Raw genomic sequence first — 25,000 nt, forward strand, 5'->3', positions numbered from 1 at the left:
TTGAGAAGAGGGAGAGAAGAACACTCTAATTACAGGGCCGGAGGAAAGGGAAAATCCTTACATTGTAGGTCCATGGCAAGGTTGCAGTGATAGCATACAGAGGACAGAACGGGACGAACGACGAAGAAGTGAAAAGCCAGGGTCGCAACCATGGACTCCAGCTCAACGGCTCCCTCTGTGGACCTGGCAAACGGAGCAAACGGACATGCTGGCCCCAAAGGCGTCAATGGATCATCGTCTTCCTCACCATCTCATACCCGAGTGCCGAAGAGGCTGTACTCGCTCTCCACACCGCCGTCCCTATCTGACTTTAAGACACTGTGCTCGCAATCGACCAGCCGGGAGATGTACCCGCTCGCGTCGGCCGTGGTGTCCAACATCCCGATCTACGACCTGCCGGACGAGGATGGGGTCGACGACGCCGTCCTCGACGCGCTGCAGGACGAGTGGCACCACATCCTCCTCTCGGGGCCCGGGGTGATGGTGCTGCGCAACTTCATGCCCGACCGGGCGCTGCTGGAGCGGGTCAACGACGTGTTTGCAGCCATCATCGCGGACGAGGCGGCCGCCGCAGCGGGAGAAGGAAGAAGCAAGGGCGACCACTTCGCGGCCAGCGGCACCAACGCGCGCATCTGGAACTCGTTCCAAAAGCACGCGACCCGCGACCCGGCGTCCTTCGTGCGCTACTACGCCAACCGCTACCTGGCCGCCGTGTGCGCCGCCTGGCTGGGCCCGGCGTACCAGGTCACGGCGCAGGTGAACATCGTGCGGCCGGGGGGACGCCCGCAGGTCCCGCACCGCGACTACCACCTGGGCTTCCAGACGGGGGAGGCGTGCGCGCGGTACCCGGCGGCGACGCAGACGGCGACGCAGTTCCTGACGCTGCAGGGCGCCGTGGCGCACACGGACATGCCGCTGGCGAGCGGGCCGACGCGGTTCCTGCCCTTCTCGCAGCAGTTCGCGGCCGGGTTCCTGGCGTACCGCCGCCCGGAGTTCCAGGCGCTGTTTGAGGCTCGCTGGGTCTCCTGCCCGCTGCACATGGGCGACGCCGTCTTCTTCAACCCGGCCCTGGTCCACGCCGCCGGCGAAAACCAAACCCGCGACGTCCACCGCTCCGCCAACCTCCTCCAGGTCAGCAGCGCGTTTGGCAAGACCATGGAGTCCGTCGACACCCTGGCGATGATTTCTCGGTGCTGGGACGAGGTGAGGAGGATGTACGACGAGGACACACGAGGCGGAGAAAGAAAAGGAGCAGGAGCAGGAGCAGACCTGTTGACCGGCACAAGAGTCGAGGCCGTCTTGAACGCCATGGGCAACGGCTACCCGTTCCCGACCAACCTCGATCGCCGCCCGCCGGCACCGGGCGGGATGGCACCCGAGAGTGAAACTGATGTCCTCCGGCGAGGGCTGCTGGAGGGGTGGAACAGGGATCAGGTCGTGTCCGCCATCACTGCCATACGGACGGATTCGATGCCATAAGTACATTAGACAGTCCGGGGGGGGGATAACAGGTTATTATATAGATATAGATATAAAACCATCATTCCCATCTTATGCCACGGACGATGCCGATTCCGACAGTCTCTTTTCTTCTTCTTTATTATATATATATATTCATCCTCCACCGACCGACCCACACACGTTCTACCAGACGAGAACAGGCTTGATCACGCTCCCGTCCTCCATGCCGTGCAGGGCCTGCAGCGCGTCCTTCGCGGGGAACTGCTTGACGATCTTCTCGATGGGGAACTTGCCCTCGCGCCACCACCGGATCATCACGGGGATCCACGCCTGGCCCGTGGTGTTACCCAGGTAGTGGCACTCGAACGACTTGTTGGCGCTGAAGAATTCGTTCAGCGGGATGGTGACCTGTGTGCCTGGCCGCGGGGCGCCCAGCTGGATCAGCCGCCCGTGCCGCCCCAGCGCCCGGATGCACTCCTGGATGACCGGCACGGCGGCCGTGGTTTCGATCACTATCGAGATGCGCTGCCCCTCGACCAGCTTCTGGATGTGCTCGGCCACGGTGCCGCTGCCCTCGGCGATCGTCGACGTGTCCAGCACCCGGGTGGCGCCCAGCTCTTTGGCGGTTTCGAGCCGGTGGGCCACCCGGTCGACGGCGATGATCTCCTTGCAGCCCGCGATCTTGGCTGCCATCACCGCCCCCAGCCCGACGGCGCCGATGCCCGTGACCAGCACGATGTCGTGCGGTTTGGCGGACACTCCGTTCATGATGGCCCCGGACCCGGTCATCAGGCCGCACCCCAGGGGCGCCAGCAGCTTCAAGTCGTCGTGGCTCTGGATCAGGTCTTTGAGGTTGACCACGCTGGCCTCGCCGACGATGCTGGTCCCCGCGAAGCTCGACTGGCCAAAGAACTTGGCGGGCACGTCTTCTCCACCGGTCGTCTCGAAGATGCCCGGTTCGCCGAAGATGTTGAGGAGCTGCCACGACGAACAGTACGGCTGCTGGTGGCTGTTGCAAAGCTCACAGTCGTTGCAGTAGCTGTACGACAGCAGCACCGGGTCGCCGACTTTGGCCGCCGTCACGCCCGGTCCGACCTCCTCGACGATGCCGGCGCCTTCGTGGCCCAGCACCTTGGGGAACTTGAGGCCGATCAGGTTTCCGGGGAGCGAGCCGACCACGATGTCTGAGTGGCATATCCCCGTCGCGACCATCCGGATCTTGAGCTCATGTTCTTTGGGTCCCCGCGAGACTTTGATGTTCTCGAACCGCCAGTCGGGAGCAAGAGTGGTGGGCTCGGCCGGGTAAGAGACGAGGGCAGGGACCTCCGTTGCCATGGCTTGCTTGCTTGCTTGCTTCTTCTGCTTGTTCGTGTATGTATTCGGTAGAGGTGATGGATGACTGGATGTATTTGGGGGGGAGGGATCACCAGCAACCTTGGGCTTGGGATACTGTTGGTTTAAGACGTTTTCCACGGACCGAGTCATGTCTGCTTACTCGGCGCTTTTGACAGGTAATACTCCAGGGTGGCCAGCCGGTCCCCAGATCTCTTGTTTGTGCTGACGGGTTGCAGGGGGCCGCATTGTCTCGCGTCAACAATCGAACCTCGGGTAGATACATACTGCACTTCCGCTGACGGCGTGGCACAACACCTACACCTGAGTTGTGTATCCCAGTGAGGAACCACTGCAAATGCTGCGAGTATTGTTGCGTTTCTTTGTGTGTCAGATCCGAGCGAGCCCTGGGGGCCAACTGCGACAGCCGTATCAGGAACCAGTGCCATTGGGTCGCCCAAAAGTACTCGGAGCAAGCTGCTGCTTTTTTCACTTTTTCTGGGGAATCTCGGCCCCTCCACCGCATTGAACCCCGTAAACCCTTTCGAAATCTCATCATTTGCGGCAGCATGCTGCCCGACCTCCTCATGTGCGAGCATGTACATATCCAGACTCTCTCCCAGGTCCCATTGCATTGCCACTTGTAGAGCCTCACCTTTTTCAGCCCAGAGGCCCTCGAATCTGCGTATTGTCCACAAGTTTGCCCATGATGTTTTTGGTGCAGGGGGGGTCCACGCTCAGCTAAAACAGCACGACGTCAATCGAAGCAAAGCTCTCGAGTAAGCACTGATGGACCGTGGCTGATTCCCGATTAGCCAGCCTGGGTAGGACCTTGCCGATTCGGATGAATACTTTCAGACAGGCCAGCGGCCCTCACATTCTGGCAGCGCCAACGAGGGATGATGCGCTGCACCGATGCGCCGGCTGTCACATTTGGATTTTCAGCCCCCAACTTCTGCATCTGACAGCCCTTGTCAGCATCTGACCTGTCTTCTTTTTTTTTCACTCGTACGCTTGGCTGATTCTGAGAGTCCCTCCTGATTTTGTGCTTGGCCTTGCATCCGGTCCCCGATGGTTGCTTATCATCTTGCCCGACGAGGATAGAGGCGCTGGATAGGATTGGAAGATGTTGTCGTATTGATCTACCCGCGATGGTGCCATGCAAGGGGTCATTTGGGCGCAATCAAGGTCGGGGAGGTTTCGAAGCTGTCGCGGCATGCGGTGATGATCTCCGTTGAAAACGAAAATTCCAAGGCATACTGGTCCTCTTCGTATTCCACTCGCTCTTGGGGTGTATCTACTGACAAACCTGGAGCCGCCGACTGGGGAATGTAGACCGACTTACTCATTCTGCGTGTCGACTGGTGAAGGACGGGCTCAGATGGAGGTACGAGGGTGGGAAAGCACTCGAAGGTCAGTGTTGTATTACCTGGAACTTTCGTCAGCCTGCACCATGGAGGACGGAAGAGAGCTCAACAGTGTCACAATTCTTGACAAATGAGTGTGGTGACACGTCTGTTCCTGATTGCTCGTTATGTGAAGAACCCGACCACGCCGAGGCGACTTGAAGGTGAAAGAGAGAAAACATGGACCGCCTATCTCTCTCATGACGCAGGAAGACAGACACCTCTCAATTCCACAACCACGCCCACACGTACCGCTCTTCTCCAAAGCTTTGCACAAGGCAAAAGAGCAATGATGAAAAGAATAGACCGACAGAGGACAAAAATTGCGCTCGCGGAAGTCCCCGAAGGTGCTTCCAGCTCAGTCACCGACTCCGATGTGCCATGGAATCGACATCTGTGCAACAACCTCGAATGCATGTGCTCAAGGTGTTCGAACAAGGTAAGTATGAAGAGAAGAAGAAAGAAGAACAGGACGAAAATTGGGAGGGAGAAGGAGATATTTATACCCTGTGGGAGGGAAAGAAAGTGGTGGCAGGTTGATCTGGGCCTTGGCGGGCCAGTTGTGATCTGTGTGAGTAAATCTGTGTGATCTGTCACTTGGCGGAGTGAAGTGAGTGAGTGAGTGAGTGAATGGGTGAATGAGTGACTTGATCCTGATCTCAATCTCGGGTCGCCAAGCGATGAGGCAGTGAGTGATCTAGAAAGAGGCTGATCAAGATGTGATCGAGCAGTTAGACTGAGGACAAGTTGAGTCGAGTCTGCTTGCTGGCCAGCAGGAGAGAGCCACACCACACACGATGGCCCAGGGAGGACAACGAGTTCTGTTTCGCACCAGCGGCTGAATCCACGGTTGCATTAGTTATCACTTATTATTTGCACTGTCTCAATCACTGCTATCGACGCCAATAGTGTGTTCGCCACAATCTGGGAATCTTGGGACCTTTCACGGTGTACAAATAGACATATCCTATGCCGTGCCAATCAATGGGGACATCCAACGCGATGCTGCCGCCGTCGAGCAGTCGTAGTAAACCCCTTCAAAGTGTTCTCGCTCTCTCTCTCCCTTTCTCTCTGTGCCCTCACAAGGTTTCGTCGTACTCTTCATTGAAACTGTCCAACATGTCCTTAATGTCGTCGATGTGCGCAAAGTTCTCTGCCGACAGAACCTCGTCCACCATGCCCAGGTGCGAGAGCACCGTCGGCGTCGTGACCCCGTACATCAAGATATCGCCACACCGAAGAATATCCTCACACTGGCGTTGCTGGTCGCGGAGAAAGCAAAAGGCCTCTTCAAACATCTTCCTCAACGCCCGGAGGCCCGCGGCGCGGTTGCGGCCCAGGTAGTCGATCCTCTCCACCTCCAGTCGGCGCTCGGCGAAGTCGCGGTCCATCACGGTGGTGATGCGCACGTACTTGCCGGTGACCCTGCGTTGCTTGCGTGCCGTACCGCCGCGGAGGCCACGCTTGCGGATGTCGGGGTTGTCACTCCAGAGCCTGGTCAGTTCGTGCTGGACTCGGGCGTCGTGTTGGTCGATGGTCGTGTGCGCCGCGCGGACGAGGTCGGTGAGGACGCGAACGTGATCGAGGTGCTCTTGGATGCCGGCGAAGTCGACGAACAAGTCCGGGTCCAGTTGGAAGGATACGGAAAGGAACGTGGTTTGTGCCAGCAACGCCGATGACGGTGGTTCGTATTCCTCGTGCCCGTAGAGAAGATCTGGACTTTGTCAATAACTGTCGATGGTCTGACGATGGACAATCCTACCGTAGTCTCTCTCTTCGATCTTCGAGATCGCCATGTCACACTCCATTGAAGCCATGTAGTCAATGGGACGGGTGCATTGGAGGACAAACTTCGATGGGGTGTCAAGTGAAGAGAGTCGACAGTGACAGAGGGTGTGCGGCAGAATTCATCTTGCACTGTGCAGCCGGATCAGGACATTCACTGTCTGCGCTAAGGCCTGTTAAACGACGATATCTCCTCCCAGGGTGCGGTAGAATATAGGATCTGTGCCTTTCTCCTGTCAGATTTCTGTCGAAAGGCACGATTTTCACCTATCACCACTTGCAAACATCGTCCCCATCTTCATACACGCCCGCTCTGGAACGAGCGAGGCTTTCCTCACCTGGACGATAACCCCGGCCACGGCCACGCCTGGTGTCAAGAGCAGATTGCGTGTGGACCGCGTTACCAACTTTGCAGCACGCCGCAGCGATGCGTTTAAAGGGAACTGACCAAACCTGAGGCTTGAGAGGGAGATCCATTCGATATCCTCGCGGCTATGATCGGTGGCATACTTGGTATCTGGATCCGTGAGTTTGGGCTTGGAGGACGGTACGGCGCAGGGCAGGTCCTGTTGCTGATATGGCATCTGGATGGAATACGAAGACATGGACCACCTCCGAGCGGCATCGACCCGTTGCAGGAATATGAGAAGTTGAGACAGCCTCAGGCTGAAGACACTCAGCTGTCCTATGAGCTGTAGAGCGTCGGGGCATCCGGATCTTGAGGACAGTTGGCGCAGGCTGGTGCCTAGTGATGCCTCCGCTTTCAATTCGGCTCAAGAATGGTGTCTGTGCCTATCTCATGGAGGAAGTTGCTGGCCCCGACGACATGGAGTTCGAATCAAGCGAAGAATAGGACATTTGGGGGCCTACTGGGAGCCTTTACCAACGATGAAATAAGGAGCAGGGGATATTGGCGAGCTCATATCAAAGATCAGTGGCTTTGTCTGGCCAGAAAAAGGGGTTGGTCTCAACTCATCCTGATGGACGGCATTAGCCATATCTGCTGCTTTGTCACGCTCCACTGACAGAGAGGACAAGTGGCTGAGATAATAAGAATAGTAATACTAATAATAATAATAATAATAATACCGAGTACAGTCCATGTGATGGTTCAATGGATGTTGGAGAATGGAGAATGGATGATGGAGAATATGCTGGATAATAGTGGATTTTCTTTGCACTTTTGACCTCACGCCACCTCAATTCAATCCCCACCTTTCAATTGTCTACATGTGTATATATACAGGCAGTCAACCCCTCTTCTACGGATCTCAATCAATCAATTTTTTTCTCATTCAACCTCGCTGATTCCTGTGCTGTCTCCTCATCGATTAACCCCCACAAAGAAACTCGTGGAAGAAAGACATCCCAGCAACAATGCTCATCGAAGAATCATACAAGGATGTGCCGACCAAGGCCGCGGGCGAGGGTTCAATGCGTACGGCATCTTCCCCCCTCTCCGCCAACGTGAAAAGGTCGGAAGTGTGAATACAGGCTGAGCAATCAAATCTCCAATAAAAAGGAATCTTTATCTTCCATCCAATCATCCATGGCTACCCAGCCGCCAAGTTTCCCGGGGTGGTGGTGTTTTCGGAAATCTACCAAGGTAATAAATAATACCTCCGTCTCCAATGGATGCAGACCGGGATCCATGAAAAGAGAAAACCCCGGCAAACTGAAAAACTCTCCTTGACTCGCAGTAACCGGCCCCGTCGCCCGCTTTGCCCGCCAGATCGCCGGCCAAGGCTACATCGTCGCCGCCCCCTCGTCCTACCACGAATTCACCGGTCCCGAGCCGCTGGCCTACGACGGGCCCGGCACCGACGCGGGGAACGAGTGGAAAATCACCAAGAAGGTGGCCGCGTACGACGAGGACGCGCAGCTGGCTGTGTCGCTGTTGCTGGGGCTCAAGACGTGCAACGGCAAGGTCGGCGCCACGGGCATGTGTCTCGGCGGACACCTGGCGTACCGCTGTGCCTTGGACCCGCGGGTCAAGGCCGCGCTGTGTTTCTTCGCCACCGACATCCACAGCCACAGCCTCGGGGAAGGGAAGAACGACGACTCCCTGAAGCGGGCGGGCGACATCAAGGGCGAACTGGTCATGATCTTTGGCAAGAGCGACAACCACGTCCCGCCCGAGGGCCGGGACTTGATCCGCAAGACCCTCCACGAGAAAGGCGTCGAGTTCTCCTTCTACGAGGTGTGTGGCGCACAGCACGCCTTTGTGCGCGACGAGTTGAGCAAAGGCCGTTACGACCCGGCTATCACGAAAGTCTGCTTTGAGATGCTGCTCGAGCTGTTTGGCCGAAAGCTCAAGATCGACCTGGGCGAGCCGAGCGGCGAGAAGCTGGTCATTGAAGACGTGTGCTGATACACACACACACACACATAGAGAGAGAGAGAGAGAGAGAGAGAGAGAGAGAAAGAGAAAGAGAGAGCATCAAAGCACGACAATATAGAGAGGCAAGAGCTTAGATGGGGTTCACCAAAAAAGAATGACAATTGCATCCCTTTCCCTATATACCAGCACGGTTGAAGCCAGCCAATTCACAGTTTTGCCTCGGGTTTCTTGTCCTCCGTCCCCGTTGTCTTGTAGCCAAACAGATACGCGGCGACCTTGCGGATCTGCACCTCCTCGCTGCCCTCGGTGATCCGGTATCTCCGGAAGTGTCGCCAGATGTGCTCAAAGGGGTAATGTCGCGAGTAGCCCACGCCGCCGTGGATCTGGATCGCCCGGTCGGCGGACTCGCAGCACAGCCGGTTGGCGTAGTAGTTGCACATGCCGATCTTGTGGCCGAGCTGCTTCTCGATGGCGATCCACGGCGCGCTGCCGTTGGCCTTGCACGCCGCCGTGACCTGGTCCATCTCCACCGCGGTGCGGAGGATCAGGAGTCGCAGCATCTCCGCCTGGGTCGAGAGCTCCACGAGCGGCCACTGGATGGCTTGGTTGCCCGAGAGCGGCTTCCCAAACACGGTCCGCTTCTTCGCGTACTCGACGCTGCGGTCGATGCAGTACCGGGCCGCACCGCAGCTGGAGGCCGCCTGACGAATGCGATTTTCGTGGGTAAATGTCTGGGCGATGGCCAGCCCGTTGTCCACCGGTCCCAGGATGGCCGTGGCGGGGACCTGGACTTTGTCGAAGAGCACGGTGGCGTGGTCGGTCGGCATGTTGAGCGTCCACTCGTACGAGGCCACCTTCACGCCGGGCGTCTCTCGGGGGACGATGAAGGCGGTGATGCCCTTGGGGGATCCGTTCTGGCCCGAGGTCCGTGCAAAGACCAGGCAGTGCGTGGCGGCGTGCATGCCAGTCTGCCACTTCTTGTTGCCGTTGATCTCGTAGCCGGGCTCGCCGTTGGGCAGCGTGATGGACTTGGCCGTGGTGTCCATGTGGGTAGCGTCGGAGCCGTGATAGATCTCGGTCAGGCCAAATGTGGACCTGAACTCGCCCTTGATGCTGGCCGGAATATACTTGTTCTGCTGCTCCTTGGTGCCGTAGTGGTGCATCATGATGATGAACGGGTTATTGCCGACGACACTGTGCTCGTTCTGCAGGTCGTTGGCCAGGCTCACGCCGCCGCCATAGACCGGGTGGGACGCCAGATGATACCGGATGGCACACATGTACAGGTTCTGGTGCTCACTGCCGGCGCCGCCAAATTCCTTGGGAAACCCGAATCGGTAGAAACCCGCCTCATCGGACAGTTTGCGTGCTTGCTTCAGCAGGGCCTCCCACTCATGAGTGGGCAGGCCCAGGTTGTCCCATTGCGTTCGCGACGATTCACGACGGTGGTCAAAGAAGCGGTTGTTGTCGTCCTTGTGCTGGAGTGGGAGGATCTTGTCCTCGATGAATGCATCGACACGCGCGATGTAGTTTTGAAGGTCGGCGGGGAGCTCGAAATTCATCGTGTCTGCTGGCTGGGTTGGGAGACGGGTGGGTAAAGGGCTGGGAGAAAGCTGGGGGGATTGGACCTTGTCAAGGAGATCCTACCTTCAGACCATTTTTATTTTAATGTTTCAAAGCTTCGTCTTCACGCGTGGCGTGTTGTCGGCTTGTCGATGCGGAGTAAGGCGAGGCTGATGCTAGAGACCTCGTTATCCTCGGATACTGCATCCTCGGTTCACATCACATGGAATCTCTTGGTGGCCGGATGGCGCCAAGACTTCAGCAGAAGGCGCTGAAGTTCACCGTAGCCGTTGTGATATGAAGCATAGAGGCCAAAAGAGTAGTTTGCTTCCGCGGTCACGGCATGCACCGAGGTAGCTACTACTATCACTTGTAGGGAGGATACTGGTGACACCCCTGGTCTAGGCCATTTCCAACGGTCAGCCATCTCGGTTGCTTGCTGCTGATCTTTGGATGCCGCTCGATCCATCTCGACCTTACCCGCCGCTGGAGATGTTGTTCTATCTTTAGGGGGTGTCGATTTCCGTATCCCAGTCGGTTCGAAATGTCTTGAGCCCGGTCGGAATACTCACTCCCATCGCGCTATCGGGTACAAAGCTGAGCCAAAGGAGAAGAGCCTCAGCATGCCCTTTCACGGGACAACGACTCGCTGCTAATGGTCGTCGAGCAAGGAAGCCGGATATAAGTCAATCCAGGTGCCAGCAGGTGAAGAGCCTCCACTCTGAGCTGAGAGTGTCTTGTGGCTGTACTGCGGGTTTGAATTCCCGTATCTTGTACGAGGTACCCTGTGTACTCGGTACATCGACTCTCACACAGGAGCCCTGGTTTCTTCAATTTCGGCGGCATGCTCGCTCCAGAGATAACGCGCCGACGATGCGAAGACCATCGACGTGGGAGACACAGGAGGAAGGAGCCGGATCTCCGGCTGTCTGAGCAGATGCAGTAGCGAGATGCGGCGTGCAACTGCATGTTCGATCCCACACAATGCACGTTGCCATTCCGTAGAGGCTGAGTGGCTTCGCGACGCGATCGGTTCTCCATCGTGTTTGTTTGCATATATTAACCCAGATCAAGAAGTTGAGGACGCGCCATGACTTATGCCAATGTCAACCTCAGCCCCTGCTGGAAAAGCCCATAGCACTCTTTCTATCATGGCAAGCTGTCTCGGATCCTGCTACCCATGCTGCCAAGCACTTGAAAGGTGCAAATACCCCAATCTCGTTTACATACTAGACTCAGCAATACGAGAATGTCCGGTTGAAAGGCCATGGCATCACCTCCCACGTCAAGAAGGGTGTCATGCTGTTTTATGTGGCACGGACCTATGTATGGAGCAGGCGCAGCAAGTCCTCCTGCGTAGTCACCACCTACCTCTCTGGCTGTTTCTCCGTAGAAGACTTCAATTCCAACTGACCAAAATCAAAATTCTTCTCGAATCGCCCAAGCAGATCGCCGAACAGCTTTTGTGGCTGGCGCAGCTGATCTCGAATACGGCGCAGCCCAACTTCCAAGAACTCTCAGCATCGAAACTGGGCGGAAAGCTATGCCGAAGTGAGTCAGGAGGCTGAGAAGACTATGGAGAACACCATATGGCAGACGGCAAACGGCAACGTCGAGGTTCCAGGAACACGAGGCGACAATCTCGGGATGCAAGCCACGGGAGCGCCAAGCTTTGAATAGTTGCGCCACACTAAACCAGTTTCGGCATATCCCTTCTCCTTTTTTCAACATCCTCCCACTCCTGTGACACCAAACATGGAACAAGACAAAGCTGATTTTGTGGCTTGATCACGAAATTTCTGCTAAGAGACCCCATAGCCATGGCGCGACTGTTGCAGCGGTCTCAGAACTCTACCTCCCTTTGGGAACGGTGGCCGGGGTTCTCCAAAGTGTGTCCTCCTTGAGCTGCCAAACACAGCATGGCGGCTATACCCAATGTCAGCAGTCATCGATGTCACTGGCGTGTAGAGGCCCCACTAAAAACAGCCTCGTGCGTCTTCCAGCCATGTGGCGCTGATCCTCAACAGGGTAGACCAGGGTAGACACCTGGTGGGCCTTGAGATGATTCGACCATGACCCTGACCCAGGATTTGCAGAGCTTCCCAGGACGGTGTAGTCCAAGATGCGCTGCGTTCGAGCGCTGGTCTAGCCTGCGAAGCCTGCGGAGGTACGCCCAACGCTCTGGGGGCCATCTACTCCTCAGCCTGCACCTCTCTCCTCTTGCTTCCTTGTTCTTTTTGGTAAACCATCGTTGCGTTGTCGATTGGCACGCGTCCATTCATTCACACCCGTCGCTCTTTTTTTGAGCTGTTGCTCAATGCAACATGCTGCCATTCTTTTCTTTTCTTTTGTTTTCTAATGTGGCTTTGGGTTCATTGGGAAAATGGGAGGGTTTCATGCCATGGAGGAAGAATCTGTTGGAACGCGATGTCGAACCGACCTGCTCTTGTACCGATCCAATCGCCGTTGAGTGGGCAACCAACAAATTCTTTGCGGATGCTGCGACGTCTGCTGCAACCCCGGCCGGTTATTATCAAGCTTTCAACAATGGACAAGCATGGGTTTCAGGAGATGGGTTTATTGGACATACGACAATTGATGAGTACGACAGCGACATATGCGCGGCGATCTGCGATAGCATTGACGAATGTTCCTCGTTCGAAATCTACTTTGAGAAGGAAGTTGGCGGTCCGGCCCCAGCAATCAAGTGTTCTTTCTGGGCGGGAGCGATTACTGCCAGTGGTTTAAGTAGCGCGAATGCCGTAATCGCTGGTTGCAATGGCTACACTAACAGCACTCTCACAACCCCCAAAGGATTCGATGCTCCGGTGTTCATGGCAGGCGCGGCAATTCATCCACCACCAGCTCCTGGAGTGTTCATCGGCTCAAAGATCTTCTACGGACCATTCGACACTTCGAATTGCGCCGAGGAGTGCAGCGCGGTCGGTTGCAAATTCTTCAACACCTACGTTCTCTCGAAGAACGGGGTGAGCCAGGGCCAATATTGCGACCTGTACACTCAGCCCTTTGGACCAGAATGGGCAACGGAAACCGGAAGTTCAGATGGGAACACAAACTTTACCATCTCTCACAGCTTCACCTGCGGTTCGGCCGGAGAAAAACGTGGTGAGGGGCAATCCAACGGCGCATCCAGCGCCTCCCCAACCGCGACAGCTGTCAGCGGCAGTGGCACAGCAGGGTCTTGGGAGGACAACCATCCTTGGCATGGAAGTAGCCCGAATGCAGGCGGCAGTGGGAATAGTGCCAGCAGCTCCTCAACCAGTTCCAAGGGCGCATCTTCTGCAGGACCTTCCCAGACTTCGGTAAAAGCGGCAGGTAGTGGCCCCGGACAAACTGGACGCTCACAGTCTCATTCGACACCGGGCGCTCCAACTGGTAAGCACTCGCAGCCTGGAGATGGCACAGGGACCACGGATTCTTCCCACACAACACCATTGCAGCCTGGTTCCGGCAAACCCACGGGCAAGCCTGGCCACAATTCAGGAAAACCAGGCTCGGTTGATGCAACCACAGTCGGACCTTCGACCTCTCCAGCCGGCCCGAGTGGTTCTGGGACTACTGTTTCCGACGGTGACCTAGGACATTCAGACCCTGTTGATGCGACCAGCACCAAGCTGACTAATTCCGGACCTGGGCGGCCCACGGGAAACACATCGAACGGCGCCCCCCGGGGTGGTCGTCCGAGCACCTCGGCCGCGAGTCCCGTTAAAGATCATCCTGGAAGCACCGACAACGGGTCCGGAGTTCCAGCTGTTTCTACTTCGAACGCCGTGCCGAATCCAGGCTCATCCGAATGGGGCAACTGGGATACCTGGAGTACTACCAGTAACTCAGCTGGCACAGCTTCCTTACCCGTAGATGCTACCTCTCAAGGAACCGGTAGCAGCTCGACGCCTGGCGCAGTTGGTGTTGACCCTACCAGAACCTCCACTCCCACGTCTGCAAGCACCTCACATTTCCTTCCGCCCAGGTCAACTGCTGCCTCTCATCAGGAGTGGCATGACTGGACAAGTTCAAAGAGCCCTATCCTAAGCATTTCTGAGTCCACTGGCACCCCTACTCTACAGACCGTCGCCGGGTCGACAAGTGCAAAACCGACGAACACACAATCCGTCCAGACACGCCCTTCAGTTGATCCAACGAGACCTGGAAGAGGACCTCCACACCCGACGCCCAAAACTTCGTCAGAAAACACAGTTGCTCCAGCAAGCACTGAGTCGTATTCTGAAAGTCAGTGGCTCGACTGGGATGCTACTCAAACATCAACAACCCAGGAGAGATCACCTACCACGACGAACGAGCCTGCTGCTGCGGCCACCACCAAGACTAGTTCTGTTCCTGATGGCCGACCGGGACAGCCAGGACGGCCAGGACGGCCAGGTCAGCCAACCCGACCTCCAGTGGGCCGTCCACAGACCACCTGGAGCGCGACAACTGAGGAAGAGACACCCACTTCTACCACAAAATCAACCACTCCTGCTGCACCTGCTGCGACTACCAAGACAAGTTCTGTTCCTGGTGGCAGGCCAGGGCGTCCGGGTCAACCAACTCGCCCCCCAGTCGGACGGCCACAGACATCACCCGATAGAGGGAGCGATGGATCTGGTGATTGGGCCGATTGGGGATCGCCCGTGGGAGAGAGTTCTCCGGTCGTCTCGACAACCACGACCACCACGACCACCTCATCGAAGCCGCTCGCGGCTGCAACGACGAAAACTACATCTGCCTCCCCTGGGGGCCCTGGTAGACCGCCTATTTCTCGACCGACGCGCCCTGGAGGGAGGCCGCCGCCAACACGTCCGGGTTCTCCTCCTACATCTAGCTCTCTGCTGGTTGATGCTTTTACCACAACTTCGACGGCGGAGCAACCGAGCTTCTCACATCCCACTTGGCCTTCACATAGCGGAACGGAGGAAATATGGCTAGATTGGACCACTTCATCGTCTACTACGAGCTCTCTCATCGTTGACGGGGTTACTACAACCTCTTCTCTTTTAACTACATCCACAACGTCAAGACCGAGCAGCTTCGCCTGGCCTTCGGAGAACGGGACAGAGAAGATCTGGCTAGATTGGACTACATCGTCGTCGACTTCAAGCTCTTTGTTCGTTGATGCTGCGACGACCACCTCGATCCCTCTCACGACCACTTCCACAGGCTACCCGAAGCCGAGCAGCTTTACCTGGCCATCGGAGAACGGGACAGATAAGATCTGGTTAGATTGGACTACATCATCGTCGACTTCAAGTTCTCTGTTCGTTGATGCTGCGACAACCACCTCGATCCCTCCCACAACCACTTCCACAGGCTACCAGAAACCAAGTAGCTTTACTTGGCCCTCGGAGAATGGAACAGAGAAAATCTGGTTAGACTGGACTACGACTTCGACGTCTAGCTCTCTGCCCGTTGATGCTGTGACAACAACCTCGAGCCTTCCAACGACGACTTCCGCATTCTCGCGGCCGAGCAGCTTTGCATGGCCCCCGGAGAACGGGACAGATAAGATCTGGCTAGACTGGACCACATCAACTTCCAGTTCACTGTCTGTTGATGCTGTAACAACCACTTCCGCCCTGCCGACAACCACCTCCGCGTTTTCGAGGCCGAACAGCTTCGCTTGGCCGTCGGAGAACGGAACGGAAAAGATCTGGTTAGATTGGACTACATCTTCAACTTCGAGCTCCTTGTTTGTTGACGCTGCAACAACAACCTCGACCCTCCCAACGACGACGCCCGCGTTCTCGCGGCCAAGCAGCTTTGCTTGGCCCTCAGAGAATGGAACAGGACAGATCTGGTTAGACTGGACTACATCGTCGTCCACTTCCAGTTCTTTGCATGTCGCTGCAGTGACGACGACATCCACGATCTCTACTACCTCTTCAAGGGAGGGCAGGCCTTCTGGCGCTACCTGGCCTGCGGAGAACGGCAGTGCGTGGGAAGATTGGAGTCGGACAACTTCGTACACATCGACTGCAACGTCGTCCACATCCACTCTCCTGCCTATTGCCGACGCCACAACCTCTTCTCACACAAGCTCAAGAGCGTTTTACTCCAGCTGGCCGGCTGAGAATGGCAGTGCCTGGGAAGATTGGACCAAGACGTCTACGTCTACATCTACGTCGACCATCCTTCCTGTTGCCGACGCTACAACTTCAACGCTTCCCACGACGAGCTCCAGGCCAATATACTCTAGTTGGCCAGCTGAGAATGGTAGTATATGGGAAGACTGGACGAAGACATCAACTACGTCGACTGCCCTCTCTGTTGCCGATGCTACAACTTCAACGCTTTCTACAACGAGCTCCAGGCCAATATACTCTAGTTGGCCAGCTGAGAATGGTAGTATATGGGAAGACTGGACGAAGACATCAACTACGTCGACTGCGCTCTCTATTGCTGATGCCACAACTTCGTCACTCCCCACAACAAGCTCGACGGTAGCGTATTCCACTTGGCCGTTTGAAAATGGCAGCATGTGGGAAGACTGGACAAAAACACTTTCGTCCACGTCCACTCTTCTTTCCGTTGCGGATGCTACAACTTCATCACTGTCTACAACCAGCTCTAAGGTAATGTACTCCAGCTGGCTGGCTGAAAATGGAAGCATGTGGGAAGATTGGACCAAGACAACTTCGTCTAGTTCGACCGTTCTTTCTGTTGCCGATGCTACAACCTCTTCCCCTATATTTACAACAACGTCTCAAGCGAGCTCAAGAGCAAGCTACTCGGCATGGCCTTCCGAGAACGGTAGTGCCTGGGAAGATTGGACCAGAACTTCATCGTTGACATCGAGCGTTCTTCCTGTTGCTGGCATCACTACAACCTCATCTGTTAGCACAACAAGTTCCAGACCTGGTTATTCTACTTGGCCAAGTGAGAACGGGAGTGCCTGGGAAGATTGGACCAGGACATCGACGTCGACCTCCAGTGCTCTCACTGTTGCCGATGCCACAACTACCTTCCTAAGCACAGCTACCTCCACAACTACTTTCCCAGCAGGATATTCCGCTTGGCCGTCCGAAAACGGCAGTGCCTGGGAAGACTGGACCAGAACAACTTCGACGTCGTCAACAGCTAGCGTCTCTACCACGACGTCAGCATTTGCCTATCCATCGAGTCCTTACAACGGGACGTACAATGGGAATGGAACGTGGGAAGACTGGGCCGAGTGGTTGAATCTGACTTCAGCAACGTCAACATCAACCAAATTGCCAGTTGACGCATTGACTACCACTTATTCAACCACGACAACCTCTATATTGACAACAAGCTCTGCTCCCTCGTATCCAGGCTATCCTTCCCATACCGGAACCGTTGTGTGGGAGGATTGGAGTCCAACAACGACATCCGTCAAGCCGACAAGCTCTTCCCTTCTCCCAGTTGATGCTCTAACTACCACAAGTTCCATATCTTCAACCACCTCCGTTGGTGCATATTCAGGCTATCCATCCTACAATGGATCCATGAATGGTACCTGGGAAGATTGGAATATAACCTCAAAAGCTACATCGACGAGCGCAACTACAACGAGCTCCTCTTTCGGATACCCAGGCTACAATGACTCGAATTCTATTTGGTTAGACTGGAATCTGACGTCAACGACTTCTGCAGTAACGAGCACTTCTGCGTTACCTGTGGGAGCAGTATCTACAGCCACAACAACGACCAGCTCTGTCTTCGGATACCCGGGCTACCCAGGCTACAACGACTCGAACTCTGTTTGGCTGGACTGGACTTCGACGACTTCCGTAACAACGAGCACTTCTGCGTTACCTGTGGGAGCAGTATCTACAGCCACAACAACGACCAGCTCTGTCTTCGGATACCCGGGCTACCCAGGCTACAACGACTCGAACTCTGTTTGGCTGGACTGGACCTCGACGAGTTCCGCAACAACGAGCAGTTCGGCATTACCTGTGGGAGCTGCCACGACTTCGACCTCGTCTTTGTCTCCTACTACTACCAGCTCTGTCTTTGGCAACCCAGGCTATAATGATTCAAACTCTATCTGGCTGGATTGGAATCTCACCGCGTTGACCTCTACTACCACGAGTAGTTCTGCGTTGCCGGTTGGAGCTGCTTCTACTGCCACGACTAACTCTGCGTTCGGCTACCCTGGCTATCCGGGTTACAATGACTCCAACTCCATCTGGTTAGATTGGACATCGACGACTTCTGCAACAACGAGCAGTTCGGCGTTGCCTGTTGATGCGCTAACTACAAGCCTGGCCTCCTCTTTAACTACAACCACAACAAGCTCCGTGTTCGCATATCCCACAGCCGGCAATTGGACAGGTTATAACGAGAGCGCGTGGCTGGACTGGAACTTGACAGTCACGAGAACAAGTACACTGTACGTTGACGGTCTAACTACGTCGTCTTCTATCTCGACCACTACGAGCTCCATCAGAGCGTATCCAACTGGTTCATACAACGGCACAGGAAACTGGACAGAGTCAGCTTGGCTTGATTGGAACCTGACATCAACAACGTCAACTTCCGTGGTAACCACCACGAGCTCGGCCAGGGCTTATCCCACCGTATCATATAATGGCACAGGAAATTGGACAGAGTCAGAGTGGCTCGATTGGAATCTCACGTCGACTTCATTTGGCTATGCTGGCACGACGACGTCTTCTCCCATCACCATGACTACGACAGTTTCAGAACTCCCGGTTGATGCGGCTACCAGATCTACTTCATCCACTACCACTTTCTCGACGTCTGGCTATCCCAGCATACCGTCGCACAACGTATCTGGTAACTGGTCGAATTACAACGACTCGAACTCGGTGTGGCTGGATTGGACAACATCGACAAGCGCTGGAGCTGTATCCACGACATCTAGCTCGCAAGCAGGCTATCCGACAATTCCTGCCTATAATGGAACCGGCAACTGGTCAGATTGGCTGTCCAACATAACATACAGCTCGTCCTCGCGATATGTCGATCCACAAACGACTACTTCTTCACTGAGCACGTCCTCCGTGTTGTCTGTTGCCGCCACCGCCCTGACACCCACTTCGACTTCCACCACCAGCTCGGCGATAGGTTACCCAACTATCCCGGCGTATAACGGGTCATATCCCTCGACCAACTGGACAGATTGGAACGGTACAATTCCATGGAATATCACAGTCCCCGTGACAACTACGTCGTCTGCAACCACATCGGCAGCCGGATATCCGACCATGCCAGCGTACAACGGTTCGTATCCTTCAACCAATTGGACAGACTGGAACGGCACGATTCCGTGGAACCTCACAACTTCCGTGTCAACTACGACTTCATTGAGCACGTCCTCCGTTCTTTCAGTCGCCGCTACGGCGCTGACACCGACTACGTCATCGACTACTTCGTCCACCACTACTTCCATTGCGGGATATCCAACCATACCAGCCTATAACGGCTCATATCCTTCGCAAAATTGGACGGACTGGAACGGAACAATCCCTTGGAACGTGACGTATGTAACTTCGTCCACTTCCACCACCAGTTCGGTTGCTGCCTACCCGACCGCCGCATACAATGGATCGTATCCTGCGACGAACTGGACTGATTGGAATGGCACCATCCCGTGGAATATCACTTCGTCCTTGAGCACGACTTCAACACTCTCTGTTCTGTCTGTCGCTGCTGCCGTGACCAGTACCACTTCCTCATCGTTAACGACAAGCTCGCAAGCCAGCTATCCAACGATTCCAGCCTTCAACGGATCTTACCCATCTACAAATTGGACAGACTGGAACGGAACGATCCCTTGGAATTTCAGTTCGGCCGTCACCACGTCCTCGTCCACCACAACCTCTGTTGCAGGCATCCCAACAATCCCAGCCTACAATGGATCGTATGCGGGCACAAACTGGACCGATTGGAATGGCACTATTCCTTGGAACGTGACTGATGGAAGAAGTTTGACCACGTCGTCGAGCGTATATCTCTCGACTATGACAACGTCAATCCTCTATGTGTCGCCGACGGCTACCAGCTACACATCGACGACGACCGTATCCTCTGCGGCGTGGCCGACAATGACTGCTCCCGCTTACAACGAGACACAGTGGCTTGACTGGCTCAATGGCACGAACAGCACTGGAAACTGGACTCTGCCAGTCAATGGTAGCTGGCCCCTGAACTTGACCGATCCTTTGTCGACCACCAGTTCTATGACAAGCACCGCTGCCTGGGCTTCACCAACATTGGCGTACAACGGAACCGGCAACTGGACGGACTGGTACAATTCTACAGGGGCCAATGAGACGTGGCCATTTAGCCTTCCCGCTACGACCAGCACCTCCCTGGTGCTGACGACAACATCAACGCCAGTGGCCGTAACAACAACTTCGTCCTCGGTGTTACCTATGACGACCTCGGCCTGGGCTTACAACGGGACTGGTAACTGGACGGACTGGGCCAGCAACGGAACTGCTCCATTGAACTACACAATACCTCAGTCGAACTCAACCAATTCGAACACATGGGGTAGCAACTCGACTTATCCCACCAACAGTTCATCCACATGTGGAGCCACTCCGCCTTCGCAACTTCTGGAAAACCCGTCGTTTGAATGTTCCAGTACAGGCTGGTCATTGGATGAAGTGGACATTGTCTGGGGAGGTGTCACCGAATCGTCGACCCCTGCCAAGCGCAGACGCGATATTCTGTCCCCTGATACGGCATATGATGGTAAAGGATTCGCTCGGTTTGAGCCCACTTTCGAAGATGTGACTGCTACACTGTCACAGACACTTGCCTCTCCAGCGACAAATGGATCCTACTGGTATTCTTTCGCCTACCGAGTTCCGTCCTCTGGAGTCACTCCAGACGGATGTACTTTGACAGTTTCGAACGATGAGGGAACTCTGGCGACGCTGAGTTCACTCTCAGCCGCCAGCACCTGGACTATGACCGGAAAAGAGTTCCAGGTAACATCGTCAGCGAGCACGTTCTCTCTGGTCTTTAGCTGCGAAGGCGTCCAAACGGCTTCGCCAATTCTGGACGTTGACAACATCAGGATGGGAATCGGTGGTGGTAACTGGACAGCCGTGAATGGAACATATGGGGGAAGTAGCAATAGCACCGGGCTTCCAACTTGGAGTGGTCAACCTCCAACCAACGTCACATATGGACAACCTCCAGCCAACCTGACTAGGCCGGACTACGCCAGCAACTCAACCGACTACAGTGGAGGAGCTTATGACGTGGAAACGGAAGACGCCCCAACCACTGATCCTATCACCACCTCTGTGCCCTCTCCGACGTCGACAATTCCTGACATCCAAATGCCAACACCTACACCGTCGTCGTCGTCCTCATCAACGGCACCAACGACGTCGTCTCCAACGGTGGTGGCGGCAGCGGATCCAACAGTAACGCCCGACGCCAGTGATCCCACCACGACGCCGAGTCCTGTAGCGACATCGACCACGTCTCCTACGGCTGCTGCTGACGAAGAGTCGACCCCGTCATCGACGTCAGCAACGTCCCCGTCCAGCACGGTGTTTTCTTCAAGGAACCGGATTAAGAGGCACCGATATCATCGGAACTCGTAGGGCAGTGAAGTGAAGCATCTGGATGCTGGCACTAAGCATTTATGGGGAAAGGGGGAAAATGACGCAGGGACCAAGCAACAGATACCCCCACTAGTTTTCCTTTAGGTAGTTTCTTTCATGACTGGTTTTTCCTTCTCAGCCCAAGATTTCGATTTCCCTAAAGGCATCTTCTACAATATCTCGCGGAATGAGATTACTGACACCACTGACACCACCGGTCGTCGCCCATGACCTTCTTGGGGCCCTCTCGATCATCGATTGCCTGTAACGAAGGGCACAGACAGTAAAGGGCAATGGGAAGGACGATGGGGCGAAAGCGGGCGCGTCTCTTCCTCCGCCAGAAGGGAATTTGGAGGCTTTCAAATATCGGGGCGTGTGGACGGGCTTTTTATTTTTCGCATTATTGGATTGAGAGTTTTGTCGGCGCGGACATTAAACCGTGAGACTACTACGAAGCGCATGTGGCGTGCTTTCCGGCTTCCGCCATTAAGCCTTTGGGCCAGAACTTCTCGCTTGTGTTTTGTCCCTCCTGCCCTGTCCTGCCCTACGTTGGCCATTCAATTCTAGACCCTTTTTTTTCGCTGGCCGTATTGTCCAAGTATTTCCCTGATGCCTCTTTCGTTTCAAACAATCCGGGGCTGGCTGGCCTGTTCCCCCTTCTACGCCGTAAGAGACAGGATCAATCCTCAGTAATTTCCCGGATGCCGACGTCGACGATGAGGCTGGATGGGATATTTGCTCCGTCCCAATGTTCAGACTCCTCCTCATATTGCATGCATGATGTTTTATTGCCCGAAGGACGCGCGTTCAAAACTCTCTCTCTCTTTGTCTGTGTGTTCAGAACGCGAAGACAGGATGGACATACTCCGTACATAATACAGAAATGCGTCGGCTCAATTCGCGTCTGAGTTTTCTGGAAACTTTTCCAACCCGGCGCGCTCGGAAGTCAACAGTAATCTGTTGTGTCCCCGATCGCTCCCCATCCATCCATCAATCCTCCGAATAATGAATGGAGATATTCTGACGAGCGTTTATAAGGTTCTTTCGGCGCCCAGTGTGATTTCCACCGCAGCGGACGTCAGCCTCGTCGCGCCCTGCGGCGTTCTGTGTGGTGAGTTGACGTGAAAACCCACCAATCAGGACCCACGTGCCGGGGATCCACTTACCAGAAACAATCAGGGGTAACGTCCCAATGGGGAAATGGCGCACCTCGATCATACGCAGTAAAAGGGGGAACGCTCCAGGAAGAGGCAGTTTTCACCTACCTGCTTGGAAATTCGCCCATGAAGGTGTCCAGTACCTCGTATTGACATAATCCTCCAGGGAAATGGAAGAAGGGCCCAGGGAGGCCCGCAAAAGCTTACGCAAACCCTATCGCCTCGTTTGGACACCCTCTTTTTCTGCTTCAGCCCAGAGTGCCATGGTCCTTCCTTTGAGGGGATCTACAACATGCATGATCATACGAGGAAAAGGTAGCACGGCGTGTGGGCGTTTCAATACTCCTGGGTCCTCTTCGATCCACCCTTGTTCTTTCCTCTGCTTCCTTCCCTCCCCCCCAGTGAGAAACGTTTTCACCGCTGCACATCACTCTCAAACCCTTGTTACGCGTCCGCGATGAGGCCGTCATCACCCAGCATGGGTTTGATGACATTCCGTACTCAGCCAAAAACCGGGTCCCGATCATCATCCAGCGATTCCCCAAGGGGATCCAAAATTCCTCTCCGACGTAAGTCAAATAGCAGGAGCCGCAGGAACTGCACCTGCGTAATAACAGCGGCGGTCGACCGGGCATTTGAATTGAACCCTGAGTTCAAATTTCCAAATGCCACTGACAATCGGCATCTCCACGAGGATGGATTTCATTTCCACCACGGCGTCACGGACTCACGGCGAGGGCATAATGGCTGACCCGAGGGACAATGGGCTTCTTCCCCCTTTCGGTGCACACGTGCATATTTCCAATAGTGGTGAGTGGCTGGCCGTGGCTTTTTTTTGGTGGTTTCGTCTCGATTTGTCTGGGCTGGTGGTAAGTGACCGAGAGAAGACTGGCGGACGCCGTAACATGCACCCAACCTGGTCTCCTCTTCATCCGTTCATATATTAAGCCAGCCCTGGTCCCTCTGACAACATCTTTCCTTGGCCAGTCTTTCTCTTCAGGTTCGATTCACCAATTCGCAATTGCATTCGTTCTTTTTTTTCTGTTAGTCTCATCCGACCACAGTCACTCATTAAGTCAAGTCGACAACACCGCTACCACTACCATCACACAGCAACAGCAACAATTCATACATAATGAAGTTCTTCAGCACCGTCATCGCCTTCTCGGCCCTCGCCGGCGTCGCCCTCGCCAGCCCTCAACGTGGAGGACCAGGAGGTGGCTACGGCCGTCCTCCCCCACCGCCGCCCCCCCCGGCGCATACCGCCCCTTCCAAGCCCAGCGAGCCGGCCTCTTCGCCCTCTAGCTCGAGCGCGGGTCACGACGACGGTCATGGGGCGTCGACCACCGCCGGAGGTCCGCCTGTGGCCACAACCACCACCGCAGCAGCAGTGCTCGGCGAACACGGACCGTCCACCACCACCACCGTCGGCCACGGCGCCTCGACCACCACCGCCGCGACCACCACGACCAGCGTGGTCAAGGGCACCGTGACGTGCCTGAGCAGCGCGGCGGCGACCAGTGTGGTGAACGGATTTGCATCCTTGCTGACGGCGTACACGAACGCGACGGCCGAGGCCCTGCTGGCCGACGACTTCACCGACACGTCAGACTCGATCAACTTCCTGGCCGGCAACCCACTGGGCAGCGTGACGTTCCCGAGCAAGCTGGCGTTCGAGCTGGGCCAGGGCACGCAGCCCGCCATCGGCTTCGAGCTGCTCAACATCGACGCCATCACCTGCACTGTCATCGCCTTCCGCTGGGAAGCCATCCTCGGCACTGCCAGCCCCGTCAAGGGCATCAACATCCTCTACACCGAGAACCCCACCCAGACCGAGAACGGCTGGCAGATCCAGAGCGTCTTCTCCGAGTTCAACTCCGGCCTCTGGACCACCGAGATCGGCGGCACCTGTGTGCCCCCGTCCCAAGCCCGTCGCTTGCACTAAGTTATCAGTGGACCGGCCACAACATACACACACATACACGACAACTCGCCCCTGGGCAACCTTGTTATTGGCTTGAGAGGGCTTTGGGTTAATCAATGGGGCTTGGCCGTGCGATCGGGATCACGATGGATGGAGCGGGCAAAAGAAGATCAGAGTCCGACAGACACCGTTGGGACAAATGGACGGCGGCACATATGTATATCCTCTTTCCCTGATCGATCCAGGGGAACTAGGCCACCTGGAAAAATGAAAGCCGGTATCAGCCCAGCCTACCGAAAACTCAGGGCGAGACGAAGTGAAGGACCTTCTTTTGTGCGGGTTGCGTGTTTTTTGAATTTATATATATCTGTCTACACATAGATCCTTTACGTGTGGTTAATAACAGCCGCGGATTGTCCATTATGATTTTGCTGTACTCTTCCCAACTCTCCTGTTTG

General features: G+C 55.5%; 7 protein-coding genes across 7 annotated transcripts; 4 read left to right on the forward strand and 3 right to left on the reverse strand.

Moving 5' to 3' along the window:
* Positions 1-150: 150 nt before the first annotated feature.
* On the forward strand, positions 151-1,479 carry AYL99_04078 (hypothetical protein; the record flags this gene model as incomplete). The annotated part of the gene is made up of 1 exon (XM_018835592.1): positions 151-1,479. The coding sequence occupies one exon, from the start codon at positions 151-153 to the stop codon at positions 1,477-1,479; it is 1,329 nt and encodes a 442-aa protein (XP_018695242.1).
* Positions 1,480-1,644: 165 nt separating this feature from the next.
* AYL99_04079 (hypothetical protein) lies at positions 1,645-2,796 on the reverse strand (the record flags this gene model as incomplete). The annotated part of the gene is made up of 1 exon (XM_018835593.1): positions 1,645-2,796. One exon carries the CDS (start codon positions 2,794-2,796, stop codon positions 1,645-1,647), a length of 1,152 nt encoding a protein of 383 aa, XP_018695243.1.
* A 2,482-nt stretch (positions 2,797-5,278) lies between these two features.
* On the reverse strand, positions 5,279-6,016 carry AYL99_04080 (hypothetical protein; the record flags this gene model as incomplete). The annotated part of the gene is made up of 2 exons (XM_018835594.1): positions 5,279-5,913; positions 5,962-6,016. 2 exons carry the CDS (start codon positions 6,014-6,016, stop codon positions 5,279-5,281), a joined length of 690 nt encoding a protein of 229 aa, XP_018695244.1.
* A 1,345-nt stretch (positions 6,017-7,361) lies between these two features.
* Positions 7,362-8,355, forward strand: AYL99_04081 (carboxymethylenebutenolidase; the record flags this gene model as incomplete). The annotated part of the gene is made up of 2 exons (XM_018835595.1): positions 7,362-7,422; positions 7,685-8,355. The coding sequence occupies 2 exons, from the start codon at positions 7,362-7,364 to the stop codon at positions 8,353-8,355; spliced, it is 732 nt and encodes a 243-aa protein (XP_018695245.1).
* Positions 8,356-8,531: 176 nt separating this feature from the next.
* On the reverse strand, positions 8,532-9,887 carry AYL99_04082 (hypothetical protein; the record flags this gene model as incomplete). The annotated part of the gene is made up of 1 exon (XM_018835596.1): positions 8,532-9,887. One exon carries the CDS (start codon positions 9,885-9,887, stop codon positions 8,532-8,534), a length of 1,356 nt encoding a protein of 451 aa, XP_018695246.1.
* A 2,397-nt stretch (positions 9,888-12,284) lies between these two features.
* Positions 12,285-21,461, forward strand: AYL99_04083 (hypothetical protein; the record flags this gene model as incomplete). Its single annotated transcript, XM_018835597.1, has 1 exon — positions 12,285-21,461. One exon carries the CDS (start codon positions 12,285-12,287, stop codon positions 21,459-21,461), a length of 9,177 nt encoding a protein of 3,058 aa, XP_018695247.1.
* Positions 21,462-23,753: 2,292 nt separating this feature from the next.
* On the forward strand, positions 23,754-24,563 carry AYL99_04084 (hypothetical protein; the record flags this gene model as incomplete). Its single annotated transcript, XM_018835598.1, has 1 exon — positions 23,754-24,563. The coding sequence occupies one exon, from the start codon at positions 23,754-23,756 to the stop codon at positions 24,561-24,563; it is 810 nt and encodes a 269-aa protein (XP_018695248.1).
* Positions 24,564-25,000: the final 437 nt, after the last annotated feature.

This window comes from Fonsecaea erecta, assembly GCF_001651985.1.
Source record: "Fonsecaea erecta strain CBS 125763 chromosome Unknown Scaff3, whole genome shotgun sequence".
Lineage (NCBI taxonomy): Eukaryota > Fungi > Ascomycota > Eurotiomycetes > Chaetothyriales > Herpotrichiellaceae > Fonsecaea > Fonsecaea erecta.